Genomic DNA, 14,146 nt, shown 5'->3' with positions numbered 1-14,146 from the left:
CAACAAAAATACGATTTTGACCTTTTCGTGACCTTGACCTTGACCTTTGACCCGATTGCTCCCAAAATCTAATCAAATGTGTCCCGTATAATAACCAATCATCCCACCAAATTTCATTGCAATTCGGTTGAATACTTTTTGAGTTATGCGAATAACATACACACACACACACACACAGACATACAAATAAATACACAGCGATCAAAACATAACCTTCCGCTTTTGCGAAGGTAAAAAGTGGTTTTTCCACACTAATACAAGTGCAAAAGTGGTTTCCTGCACCAACACAAGTGCGAAAAGTCGTTTTTAAACACTAACACAAGTGCGAAAAGTGGTTTTTCAACACTAACACAAGTGCGAAAAGTGGTTTTTCCACACTAATACAAGTGCAAAAGTGGTTTCCTGCACCAACACAAGTGCGAAAAGTGGTTTTTCAACACTAACACAAGTGCGAAAGTGGTTTTTCAACACCAACACAAGTGCAATAAAAATCAGAATTTGAGCAAATCTGTTTCATTCGTCTGTTAATATGCCTCCCCGATTGACAAATCTGCAATTTGAATTTCATTTGAGGTTGAAATGATTGCGGGAGATCGCGTTATAGTGATGACGTCTTGGATGGACATCCTCTTCTTCAGTCGCTCATAACTTTGAGTGAAATACGATCGAGTTAAAAATAGTCAGAATTTGAGCAAATCTGTTTCATTCGTTTGTTAATATGCCTCATCTCTTGACAAATCTGCAATTATAATTTTTTTTGAGGTTGAAATGATCGCGGGAGATTGCGTTATAGTGATGACGTCCTGGATGGACATCTTCTTCTTCAGTCGCGCATAACTTTGAGTGAAATACGATCGAGTTAAAAATAGTCAGAATTTGAGCAAATCTGTTTCATTCGTTTGTTAATATGCCTCATCTATTGTCAAATCTGCAATTATAATTTTTTTTGAGGTTGAAATGATCGCGGGAGATTGCGTTATAGTGATGACGTCCTGGATGGACATCTTCTTCTTCAGTCGCTCATAACTTTGAGTGAAATACGATCGAGTTAAAAATAGTCAGAATTTGAGCAAATCTGTTTCATTCGTTTGTTAATATGCCTCATCTATTGTCAAATCTGCAATTATAATTTTTTTTGAGGTTGAAATGATCGCGGGAGATCGCGTTATAGTGATGACGTCCTGGATGGACATCTTCTTCTTCAGTCGCTCATAACTTTGAGTGAAATACGATCGAGTTAAAAATAGTCAGAATTTGAGCAAATCTGTTTCCCAAAATCTAATCAAATGTGTCCCGTATAATAACCAATCATCCCACCAAATTTCATGCAATTCGGTTGAATACTTTTTGAGTTATGCGATTAACATACACACACACAGACATACAAATAAATACACAGCGATCAAAACATAACCTTCCGCTTTTGCGAAGGTAACGAGGGTATGCAGTTAATTTGACAATAGAACCTTGGGGATATTACGATTTGTATGATTTGGGGTATAATTGGTCATTTTCAAAAACTTACAAGACCAACAATTCAATTGGTCTCGTAAGGACGAATATTATCCGCTTGGTATTAGTTGAAAACTGATTATCACCAAAGTTGGACAGAGCTGGAAATATATCGTTATTGCATTTAACTAATTTGGTCCCCTCATATTGGCTCGCCCGGTTTATTACTCTTCATTGGCTCAATTCGTAATTTCCTGTTGCTTGTGATTTTATCATAAAGGCAAACATTTGACATTTCTTCTTCCTGATCCCACATGCTTTTGCAGGAATATATTTCCTGCCAACCTTGTTGCTGCAGCATTTCAGTCGGTAAGATTGCATGTGATACAAGTCTTGCATGATTCTGTTGGTCAGATCTAAACTTTTTAGTATTTTTTACATACAAAAAAAATCAAAGGTTTTGCTCAAAGTCTGATTTTTGAAGTGTAAATATTTTTTTTTCTTCTTTTTTTTCAAGACCAACCCAACAAAGACCAACAAACAAAATTTCAAGACCAACAAAAAATTTTCAAGACCAACCAAATTGGTTGGTCTTGTGCGTTATTCTGTTTGTCTGTTAATCGCCTACAGGTCACAATTTTAAACCGATCTTCATGAAACTTCACCAGATGGTAGAGTTGGTCAGAAGGAAGAAGCCTATTGATTTTGAGGTCAAAGGGCATCTTGAGGTCGCATTTCCAAAATTGTCATTTTTCATCTGATCGACTTGAAAATTGAACAGCATTTGCATATTGAGACACTAAATTGGAAAACCAACTTTTTGAGGTCAAAGGGTCAAACTTCTAAAATCAATTATCGTCTGAAAAATTGTCCATCTTTCATCCGATTGACTGGAAAATTGAACAGCATTTGTATATTGAGCCACTAAATTGGGAAACCAACTATTTTTGATGTCAAAAGGTCAACTCAGGGTCAAACTTCTTAATCACCAATTTTCATCTGAAAAATTGTCACTTTTTATCCAATTAACTTGAAAATTAAAGAGCAATTGCAAAGTGCATCACTAAATTGGGAACCCGACTATTTTTGATGTCAAAAGGTCAACTCAGGGTCAAACTTCTTAATCACCAATTTTCATCTGAAAAATTGTCACTTTTTATCCAATTAACTTGAAAATTAAAGAGCAATTGCAAAGTGCATCACTAAATTGGGAACCCGACTATTTTTAAGGTCAAAGGTCACCAAGGTCAAACTGCTAAAATCGTATATTTTAATCTGAAAAATCATCAATTTTAATCCGATTGACCGAAGCTTTGATCAAGATCGTCAGTTTTAATCTTGATGAAAGTGACAATTTGATGTATCCTTGGCAACGTTTTATTTTGGGGAGGGGTGGATTTCGCAAGTATCATGCTTTTCATGACGTGTTCTTGATTTTTGTATTTGTTTGTCTAACATTGGGATTAAAAAGTGGCTCTTTAAAAAAGAGAAAAGGATCATTATAACATTAAATCTCACATTGGTATGCCACGAAGCGGTGCCATAATGACGTGCTTTCAGCAAATGTCATGATGTTGAATATGAACCCAAAGCCCTATTCATTTTTTGAAACGGTTGTTAGTGTACACTTTGTTGAATGATTGAAAGATGAACAGATTAACAAGTAAGTTTCTTAATCAATTTTTTTTCTTTGTCTTCTTTTTCTTTAGTATGGAACGGTGTACATGAATGTTTCTCGCTGGGTGAACATGACCAATGGAAGTGAAGTTGTGAAAGTTCTACATGTGGAAAAGGTACATTTATGGTTTACCAAAATGTATTATGGTCCGAGCCTGCCATGCTGCCTTGAACATCATCCACAGTTATAGACTTCTTGTTGTTATGGAATCACCATTGGTGTTTCCATTTTTTTTTTTCTCTACGTGCTCATGGGTCTTCCTTAACTCCACTTAACATTCATCATCCATGATTTGCTCAGTCACCTCTTCCCCATTTGACACACATTATTATATAAAGACTGTGAATGAATTTTCCCCGCTAGAGCGGGGGTTAGCCTTGCAGGCCCCATGACAATCATGGTTCCCTGTTTGAGGCAATGCTTTTTTACGGCCTGTACCACCTTATTATTAAAGGTATTGTTTGTGAAGACGCAATGAGATGTTCATTGGGATGTGGTCTTGAAGGACTGGAGGGAAAACTGTGTGGCTGGGTGTGTGGGTGTAACACTTTCCCATCGCAGACAGGTCGGTAGTCTCTGTCTTTTACTGCCTCCTTTCTGACCTTGCACCCACTGCTCTTGCCGTACTTTGTTCCCCCGTACCCCCCTACCCACCCCCATGTTTCTGCAGGGTGCACATGGTCTACGATCAACTCCCTTCTGGTGAAGCTCACAAAATCCAGGATCACTGCTCACCTTTACTCATTAGTTCCCCTTTTATCCCAACTGTGGAACCAAATTCCACATTCTCTTCAATCTCATTCTTCCCTCCAGGTCTTCAAGACCATGATTTACCACCATCTCAGATCATTACCCATCCAAAACCATGATCTTTTCGACTCGCGTTATCCCCCCTCCCCTTCCCCATCCTCCATTCCACCCTCAATCCTCCTCCTTTCAAATGTCCAGTTTTCCCTCCTGAGTTTACTTCTGTATCCATCTTGTCCACCCCATGTACCCTTTGCTGCCCCTCATTCCTCCGAACATCCATTGTTTGTCCATGTCTACCTTTATCTAGGCCTTCAACTCTGCTATTGGTGTCTTCCCCCCCCTCCCTCTCTGTCCTTCCTTTGTCCTGTTGTGTCCTGATCCGTTCAGTGTACTAGTACGAGCTATTCCACGAGCCACGACTGTATACAATATTTTTTTGCTTTACTTCAAAGGGAGAATTAAAAATTCTCCATGATAATACATCAGTTTGCTTTTAAAACCTTTTTACCTAAACCTAAAATTATATACACCGACATAGCATCAAAATACAAGGTGTCCCTTGCAAATGCCTAGGGAGGCTTTCCTGGCGAACAAACTAATGTTTCAATGGGAAATGGTTTCTTTCAGACATTCTCAACCAGACCTCTTACACTAAAAAGCTCCATTGGAACTTCAGACTTGACCAACTGATTTGTGACAATACTTTGACCAAACTTCCTCCACACCAACCCTACAAGAAGGCAGTATCAATTGCTGCTCCAGTAGTAGTAGAAGTAGTCGTCTCATACAGTAGCGATCTTGAATTTAGAGGTTTCATAAATTATGCAATTATTCTAACAGTTTTTATACTGCAGAATATTTTTACAATACAATGTTATAGTATTAGATTTTTGTTGTTTTTCTTGTACATGAGAGGTTTCGTCTTTGATTGGTTCTTTGTTCTGAATTCCACAGGTTCCTATAGGTTCAGACGTTGACGGGATGAATATTCTTGGACTGATCACGTATGCCATTGCCTTTGGTATCGCATTGAAAAAGCTTGGCTCTATGGGGGACGAGCTCATCAGGTTCTTTGATGTATTCAATGAGGGCACAATGGTGGTGGTGTCATGGGTCATGTGGTACGTAATACTTTTATGTAATGAAACGCCCCTTTATTTTTCTGTGTAACAGCAAGGCTTATTGAAGAGTAATGTTAAATTGGCAGGGCAACAATTAAGTCAGAGACAGACAGAGAGACCACACTGAAATCAGCAAGTAATAAGGTTGGATAAGGAAAGGTTTAATGGGTAATAAAGGTGATGCGTCAGGATGGGGGATGACAAGGTGGTGGTGCACTGCCTGCTTGAAGACCTACATGTAGTGGACAAAAAAAGGGAAACTCCTGGGTAAATGAGTGACACCAAGCAACGGCTTCCACACAGGTGTGGTCCATGTGTAAGTTAAGCAAATAACATCCCAGCATGCTTAGGGTCATATATAAAAATGCTGCACAGTCCTGGTTGCCTCTAATTATGGCTGCAAGAGGAGATGCCCCCAATGCCTCCATCCACATGTCACTCGATGGTTTGTTGAGCATGGCACTGATGTTGTCCATATGTCATCGCCTTCTCAGTTACCAGATCTTAACCCAATCGAGCATTATGGGATATTCTGGAATGATGCCTGAGACAGCGTTTTCCACCTCCATCAAACAGGTGTGAGTTGATGGAAGTGCTTTATCTCATGGAAGAATGGTGCTTTATCCCCCCTGCAGAATTAGATGCTGGTGGAATCTATGCCACGGCGCATACAGGCCGTACTGGCCGCACATTGTAGCCCAAAACCCTATTAAGTGACTTTACGTTGGTGTTTCCATTTTTTTGTCCACCACATACAGATGGAAGTGTTGGAAAGAACAGCCTCTGAAAGGCGGTTCTATAAATGGGAGAAGCGAGGAACAAAGGAGTTGGTGTGCCATCAGCTTGGAGTTTGGAAGTTTAACTAAGGGAGGGTTACTGGAAGAATATGTGCATCTTGCGGTTACTGGGGAGGATAGGAGGACAGAGCAGAGGGAGCAATCTCGGAGAAGAGGCAGTAAACCAAAATAGATGAGTGACCTGCCTAAGATGTGAAAACAGTTGACCCGGTAGTTCACCCTCATCACCAGAGATACCAATATGCTTTAGATTCCACAGAATTCAGGAGAGACTGATGTGATGCTGGGGCTCCATGCCATTCGGGAGAGCAGTATTTCATTGAGCTATGGACAAAGGTCTTGTAGACTGAGTAGCTCTGATTTTCCAAGGAAAGACTTTGATCGGCGGAGGATGCCTAGTCTGTGACTTTCGAAATGGGTATCCTCCAGCTTTGCAATGTCATTGGCCCAGGTGCAGTCATGGCTGATGGTGAGGCCTAGAAGTTAAAAGAGATGGGAGGGTGTGTGACGAGGGGTGGATGGGAGTGCGCTGGACTAGGGGGGAGAGAGAAGAGGAGAAGAGGAGGAGGATGAGGAGGATGATGAGGAGGATGATGATGATGATTATGAGGAAGATTCAACAATACAGCACAACATGGTATGATGGAGCAACCCCGAACTGGAAAGACATTGACCTACTAATTGATTCGATTATGGTAAAGATCCGAATAGGGATCCGGATACATGACCGGGTACATCCGGATATGCGATTTTTTTTTATTATTTTTTTTTTTTTTCTTCAATCTTACAAAGTGATTCTTTACCATTGGGTGATAGGGCCAAAAACTATATATAGCATAATATTTCAAAAAGTTGTGGACGGATTATGACAAAACTTGGTGGATGAGTTGGTTCCGCGACAAGAACAAGCTGATTAGATTTTGGTTTGGGCCCGAATCTAGATCCGGCCTATCAGTGGGATACAAAGCGTAAACTGTTCAGCCTGGTGGAGGTACACTCTCCACCGAGTGCCGTTCTATTTTTCTCTATGTGAATGTGTATCAAAAACAGCAGCATCACAAAAAGTGCGATACAGTGCAAGTCTGAAGGTCAAAGGAGGGCTGGACGATTTGCAGACGTAGCAGCGTATGGTGGAAAAGGAGCTGAGGGAGGTAGAAACCACCTGGACAGTGATCAGGTCAGTGGGCCCAAGACAGACTAAAGTGGAGTGAATTCCTGAATAGGCTCCATATGCTGTCAGACACGACAGATTCATAAGCAAGCAAAACGTGAACCATATAGCGTCACCTGCTGGAAACCGCTGTTACAAGTCATAATAAAATACACCACAGACGTCATAAAAGTGGGTGAATTAACCTTTCGATAAGGTTGTTTACTTTCCTAGTACAGTATATGGATAATTCTAACCAGAGGACAATATGGAGGTGTGGTATTTTAATGTTCACCAGAATTGGTAATTATGAGATGGACAAGATGAGCCTTACCTATCTATACCTGAATGACCTAATTGTATCTGTCTTTGTGCTTTGATTTTGCTTGTGGGGTTTGTTCGTATCTTTTCATGAATTGACAGTCTGTTTGATGATACGGTGTCTCTTTTGTGGTTTTACATCATTCACTTGGTTTTCCAGGTATGCTCCAATGGGTGTCATGTTCCTTGTGGCCAGCAAGATTATTGATATGAAGGATCCTGTTATTCTGGTCACTAACCTGGGCAAATACATCCTGTGTTGTGTGTTGGGCCACGTGATTCATGGTGTCCTGGTCCTACCTCTCATCTACTTTCTCATCACTCGGAAGAACCCATATGCATTCCTGATGGGCATCATCACACCACTCATGACAGCTTTTGGAACAGCCTCCAGGTATGAGATCTGTGCTATCAAGGTGTACATGTCCTGCAACACACCCACCCCTACCAAATGTGAACCTTGTGTTGCCAGAGTTAACACTCCACAAGATCGCCTGAGCGTGAAGGCTTGAATTTAAATGGGAGCATGCCAAATTATGGTTTGGGGAACGTAGTGATTCTCCATTTGGTTTGCACATGCCGAGAACGGGACTCTCACATGTCCGCTGGTAATTTATTTGCTCCGGTAGAAGCGATCGATCCCACAACCACCGGAACAAAAAAGTGAAGCACAACATCACAAATTATTAAATAATCTGGCCCGATTGTAAAATAAATCGTGCTTTAAAACTATAAAGATTTCAGTCCTGCATAACTTGTGCTCTTTCCTTAAAATGGACATATTTTAGAGGTAGTTGGACACAAGGATAAAAGGGTTAGAAGATGTGGTGGAGGGTAGAAAAAAAGATGGTGATTTGGGCTTGGTGAAACCAAATGAGTCAGTCGCCTTTGCCCTGATTTGGTGGGGCGAGCAGGCCACTATTGCCCCATGCATTTCGTGCTCTGGGGTGGCTTTCCGGCTGTTTAACTTTCATCATGAAATAATTAATCCTTCATTAAGCCCTGAGTTATTTTCATAACCCTATACACAGGGTGTTCCAAAAAAAAAATGTAAACAATTTGAATGTCAACATTTGGATAGAAATGTGATAATTTACACTATGTTGTGATAATACCAACAGATGGTGATAGTGTTGTCATATAAATCCACTCATTGTATTATGGGTATAATGGTGGACCAAATTCAAAATGGTGGAATCCCGTCCGACGTTCGAGCAACGCAAGTGCATTTTGAAGTATTTTTTGAAAACGGAGAATGGTAGAGGTGCAAAGATGTTGGAGACATTAGTTTGAAACTGAGCTTCCAACACGTGTAACCATTTCAAGGTTGCGTAATAAGTTTAAGGCAGACGGTACAGTGAAAGATATTGTCGTGTCGCCGGTGATTAAGATCACTGGCGGCAGATAGCTGAACAGTTTGCTTTAACTCCGTGGCGAATAAGCCGAAAATTGGCAGTCAGTCCCCTCCCCCCCTTCTTCTTCCACCCCCCCCTTTCCCACGCCTCCTCCCCCCAAGCCCTCCCCCTCCCACACATCTCCCTGCTCTCAAATGTTGTGTTTGTGTGCTTCCCCTTCTCTCCCCATGTTGTCTTCCGCTCCCTCTTTTTATATATTTTGTTTGTCTGGTTGATTTGTTTGTGAAGTAAATGTTAGCTCTTTCACGAGCCTCGATTGAGTATACAAAAAAAATAAAAAAATAAAAAATAAAAGTCTGTCGTGTGCGGGCGAAGAAAACCAGGGTGCTTACCTCAGATGGCCACCACACGGGTTTTATTCCTCGAACCCACAAACACAGAAACGAGACAAGGAAAATCAACAATACAACAATGGAATGCAACAAATAATGGTTTAATGAAAATAAATGCACTATGATAAAAAAAAGGCTGAGGTAAAATAACTATTTGCTATTTCGAGGGACTCTCCACGTCTACACAAAGACAGACAGGGGGAAAGATAATGAAACTAAAACGATGGTCTTTTTCTTTTCCTATCGGCCGACACAGCTTGCTCCCCGAGGTCGTTGAAAGACGTCGGCAGTACGAGATGGCCCGATGCCGCTCGCATGGGAAACACCCCGCCAATGGCGCCCAAAAAACCCCCACATCAAACGCCCAGGCGTGGACAAGCAGTCAACCGGCCTTCTTTGTTCCCACCGCCAAGCGAGACGCGGCTTCCAACTCACCTGAACAGCTCCACAGCCAACACCTCTGGCTCCAACGCTGCAAGGATTTCTGGGCTCCGAACAGCTCTCCTCAAAACCTCCACACGAGCGCACCTGAGACGAAGCATTACCGCCGAGAGAGAGACAGAGACAGAGACAGACAGACAGACATTCTTCCTCTTCGTTATTGAACCTTCTCGCTCTGACATCACACCGACGTCACCCCGACCAATCGCCACGTTCTACCCATTGCTCCATGGTCGGGCTCGGCGAATGACAAAGCTGGGGGCGTGGTCTGCCGGCTACGAGTTTCCACGCCCCTTGTCCCACTCTGGGGCTGGGGGCGTGGCCTTGTTCCTTCGTCGGGTGGTGGGGCGAGGATTACTTTCCGATTGTAATGTCCGGGTCTCTGTTGGCATTGTCGGTTGTCATGGTTTAATGGAGTGCTCGTTTGCATGACTGGCAGAGTGAATGTAAAAAGATAAGGGAAAATCACAGGAGGCAAGTACATACTGGGAATTATCCTTGAGCCCTATTTAACTAGCACGAAACCACCCTCTGTGTGGTGACACAAACACTCTTAAGCTCACCGTTTCCTTGCTTATGTACTTCAAGATGGGCTTCTTACTCGCACATGGTCCATGCTCATCTACACGGTTGAACCTCCTCTATGGTATTTCATCCCTATCCCCACAAACAACAACAACAACAGGCATTTTAAGGCCATTTTACCTGCTAGAGCGGGAGTTAGCCTTGTGGTCCCCATGACAATCTTCTCCATTTTGCCCTATTTTCTGCATCTCTCCTTGTTAACCCCCTTGCCCGCATTTCTTCTTCCACCACCTTTAGCCAAGTCTTTCTCGGTCTTCCCCGTCCTCTACTTCTTTCTACATTCATTTCCATCACTCTTCTCAACCAGTCACTTTCATCCTTCCTCAACACATGACCAAACCATCTCAAACTGTTTCTCTTCACAGCATCCATCACAGGCTCTATTCCCATCATCTTTCCTATTTTCTGAAACAAAGTTTCAGAAGGACGATGAGGAAATAATTGAATTTATGACATACATATCTCATGCCAAAAAACTATGACATAATAGGATGCATGGATTATATTGGTATATGGACCATAATAGTGGAGTGGTCAGTTAACGATGGTATTTTTGTTCAGAATGAACGGGCTAGGCGACTGTGTGTTGAGTGCAATTTTAGTCTTGTACAGCATTCATCTTGATGGATTTGGATTGGAATATTGCTACTCTCACCTCTCACATGCTATTCTTGTTTAGATTAAACATCTTACCTATTTCCATTCCTACCCCCACAAACATAACAATATGCACAAGGACCGTAGGAAGTGCTGCCAGGTTTCAACGTGTTCGCCATAAGTCACTAAAACAGTGTTCCAGCGAGACTGGTACTCACAAACCCAGTGTAAGCCGGATTCTGAAAGCTGCCAAGTGAAAGCCGTACATACCAAGAGTGGTGCAGATGTGTGTGTATGAATGAGAACTGTCGGGGGTTTTGACCATTCATAAATGAGCCAAAGTGTTTATTCAGGTGTTTGAGGTATGTGTTGACCAGGGTGTCCTCCGATTCATCGATCTTGATCATTTTCTCGTTCCCAGTTCTGCCACGTTGCCCCTGATGATTAAACACGTGGAGGAAGTAAACGGTGTTGACAAGACGATCAGTCGCTTCATCTTGCCTATCGGGGCAACCGTCAACATGGACGGTGCCGCCCTTTTCCAGACGGTTGCCACGGTTTTCATCGCCTACCTCAATGATGTGACTCTCACCTTTGGGCAGATTTTCACCATCCTGTAAGGGTTCCTTGTGTAAAACGCATTGAGATACGATTAAAACAGATTACCATAAATGTGCAGCAGATACTCATCTCTGTGAAGGTGTTGGTCTCCAATGGCAGACAAGATAAACAAGTAATTTTAAAACCGAAAAAATGATTGTAGTGTGATCACCATCATGTGAAACGAGGTTCCGCTGTCATTTCTTTTGTTTTCCCTTCATCAAACCAACTCGAATGATTGATTAGCTTTAAGTACCATCAGTCTTTCCCACTTTTTTTTTTTTTTTTTTTTTTTTTTAAAGTCTTTCCCACTTTAGATCCTTATATACAGAAATTTGCTACAAGTTAACAATAACATAGTGTTTCTGCAATTGTTAATTGCATGTGCTGTACTTAGACTTTGGCTTAGCTGTTACTGGATTTTGAGTGCAAGTTTTGCGACCTTGTGCAGGGTAACCGCTACAGCGTCAAGTGTGGGTGCAGCAGGGATTCCAGCTGGTGCTGTACTGACTTTGGCAGTCATTCTTGAAGCTACAGGCCTCCCTACAAAGGACATTTCTCTGATTCTTGCTGTGGATTGGCTCATGTGAGTACATAATTTCTGCCTCCCCAAGTTTGATTTTGAGGAACTGTCTTATTTATGTAAACAAGCAGCTTGTTGTCTCCGCCACTGAGGGTGGATGGAGGTTATGTTTTCACTCCTGTTTGTTACCTCCGCCACCAAAGGTGGATGGAGGTTGTTTTCACCCCTGTCCGTCTGTTTGTCCGTTTGTCTTTCCGTTTGTGAACAAAATATCTCAAAAAGTTGCGGACGGATTCGGACGAGATTTGGCAGAGATGTAGTGTATTTGACAAGGACGAAATGATTAAATTTTGGTGAAGATCCGGATTCGGATCCGGCTACTAGAATTTAAGTGATTATTCACCATTGGTAGATAGGGCCAAAGACGATACATAGGAGGATATCTCAAAAAGTTGTGGACGGATTCAGACGAAACTTGGTGAAGAGGTTGCGCATTTGACAAGGAAGAAGTGATTCAATTTTGGTGATGATTCGAATCCGGATCCAGATCAAAGAATTTTTAAAGTTATTTAAAGAGCCTGGTATTGGCTTAGCGGTTAGAGTGCCGGCTTGGGATCCTAGAATCCTGGGTTCAAATCCTGATTGATCGCTGAATTAACGCCAGGGGGGTTGACTCAGCCTGCCATCCTTCTGAGGTCGGCAAATTGAGTACCAGTTCAAATTCCCTGTGTGTCGCAAGAGGCGACTAACAGGGTTGGTGGCAGGAAGGGCATCCAACCATAAAACATTGCTTCAAAAAGGGGACCACGGTGCCCAAAAAAGGCCAACCCCTGCTCTGTGGGGAAAAATGGCCTCTAAAGGGGGTTCTTTCTTCTTCTTCACCATTGAGTGATTGGGCTAAAAACCATATATAGCACGATAGCTCAAAAAGTTATGGACAGATTTGGACGAAACTTGGTGGACTGGTTGGGTTTGTGATGAAGACTAATCGATTCGATTTTGGTGAAAATCTGAATATGGATTCGGATACGAGAATTATTTAATTTTCATGAGTGATTCTTCACCATTGAGAGATCGGGAGAATAACGATACATAGCATGATATTAAAAAAAAGAAGTTATGGACAAGTTATGACTAAACTAGGTGGATGAGTTGGTTAGGTGACCAGAACAAGCCGATTAGATTTTGGTTCAGGTCTGAATCCAGATCTGGCCTATCAGTGGTATACAAAACGTAAACTGTTCAACCTGGCGTAGGTATGCGCTCTACCTAGTGCCATTCTAGTTCCTTCTTATTTTGATCAAACACGAAGCGATGGACACTTGAAGTTGAGTGTGTCTTGTAGTAGTAATGGGGTTACACGTACCCATTCCCTCACACTGGTAACTTACTATCTTAATATAACCACCTTTAGAGGCCATTTTACCCCGCAAAGCGGGGGTTGGCCTTTTTCGGGAACCGTGGTTGTTGTTGTTTTTCGGTCCCCTATTTGAAGCAATGTTTTACGGCCGGATGCCCTTCCTGACGCCAACCCTTTTTGCCGCCTTTAACGACAAACAGGGAATTACCAGTGAACTGGTACTCAATTAGCCGACCTCGGAAGGATGACGGGCTGAGTCAACCCCCCTGGCGTTAATTCAGAGATCGACCGGGATTCGAACCCAGGATCCTTGGATCCTAAGCCGGCACCCTAGCCGCTAGCCCAACACCAGGGATTATCTTGGTGTTGGGCTAGCTTTTGTATACCACAATAACTTACTATCTTGACATGGTAAAATGTTCAATCCATTCTATACTTGTGAAACTAGTTTTTCCTTCTTGCTCGTTTTATTTTTTGTACACCTGTCTCTACCTGCTCCCATTTTCATCCCAGTCCCATTTACTTCCCACGACTTGGTTCTGATGCAATAACCATTGTACCATTCTACCTGTCATCCAGTCAACGAAATTTTTTTGAAACTTGGCACATGTCATCAACTCCCCATTGGGTATATCGGGTGATAATGATGACGTCATCGGTGAAGTGGTATTCCAGCCATATAATATTCCAGCATGGTGAAACATGAATTACATTTTTAAAATGTCTTTGTTAGTGTATTAAATGGAATTATATATGTAGTCTTTAAAAAATATAAAAATTGAAATTCAACTAAAAATAACTGTGTACGAGTTTTCTGAAAATCGTCACACCTCCCTGTATATATCTGAAAAATCTGAAACTTTGTTTCAGAAGGACGATGAGGTAATAATTGAATTTATGACATACATATCTCATGCCAAAAAACTATGACATAATAGGATGCATGGATTATATTGGTATATGGACCATAATAGTGGAGTGGTCAGTTAACGATGGTATTTTTGTTCAGAATGAACGGGCTAGG

General features: G+C 41.9%; 1 protein-coding gene across 1 annotated transcript in view; it reads left to right on the top strand.

The window, feature by feature from the left end:
- LOC137411810 (neutral amino acid transporter A-like) overlaps positions 1-14,146 on the top strand; it is a 272,303-nt gene that overhangs the window by 256,356 nt on the left and 1,801 nt on the right. The window contains exons 2-7 of the mRNA XM_078784196.1: positions 1,779-1,821; positions 3,162-3,245; positions 4,835-5,001; positions 7,430-7,663; positions 11,061-11,255; positions 11,691-11,825. Coding sequence (XP_078640322.1) covers positions 1,779-1,821; positions 3,162-3,245; positions 4,835-5,001; positions 7,430-7,663; positions 11,061-11,255; positions 11,691-11,825 — 858 coding nt within the window. The remainder of the gene's footprint in view (positions 1-1,778; positions 1,822-3,161; positions 3,246-4,834; positions 5,002-7,429; positions 7,664-11,060; positions 11,256-11,690; positions 11,826-14,146) is intronic.

This window comes from Myxine glutinosa, chromosome 9, assembly GCF_964187855.1.
Source record: "Myxine glutinosa chromosome 9, kmMyxGlut1.1, whole genome shotgun sequence".
In the NCBI taxonomy this organism is placed as follows: domain Eukaryota; kingdom Metazoa; phylum Chordata; class Myxini; order Myxiniformes; family Myxinidae; genus Myxine; species Myxine glutinosa.
This window is presented reverse-complemented; position numbering and strand designations above follow the sequence as displayed.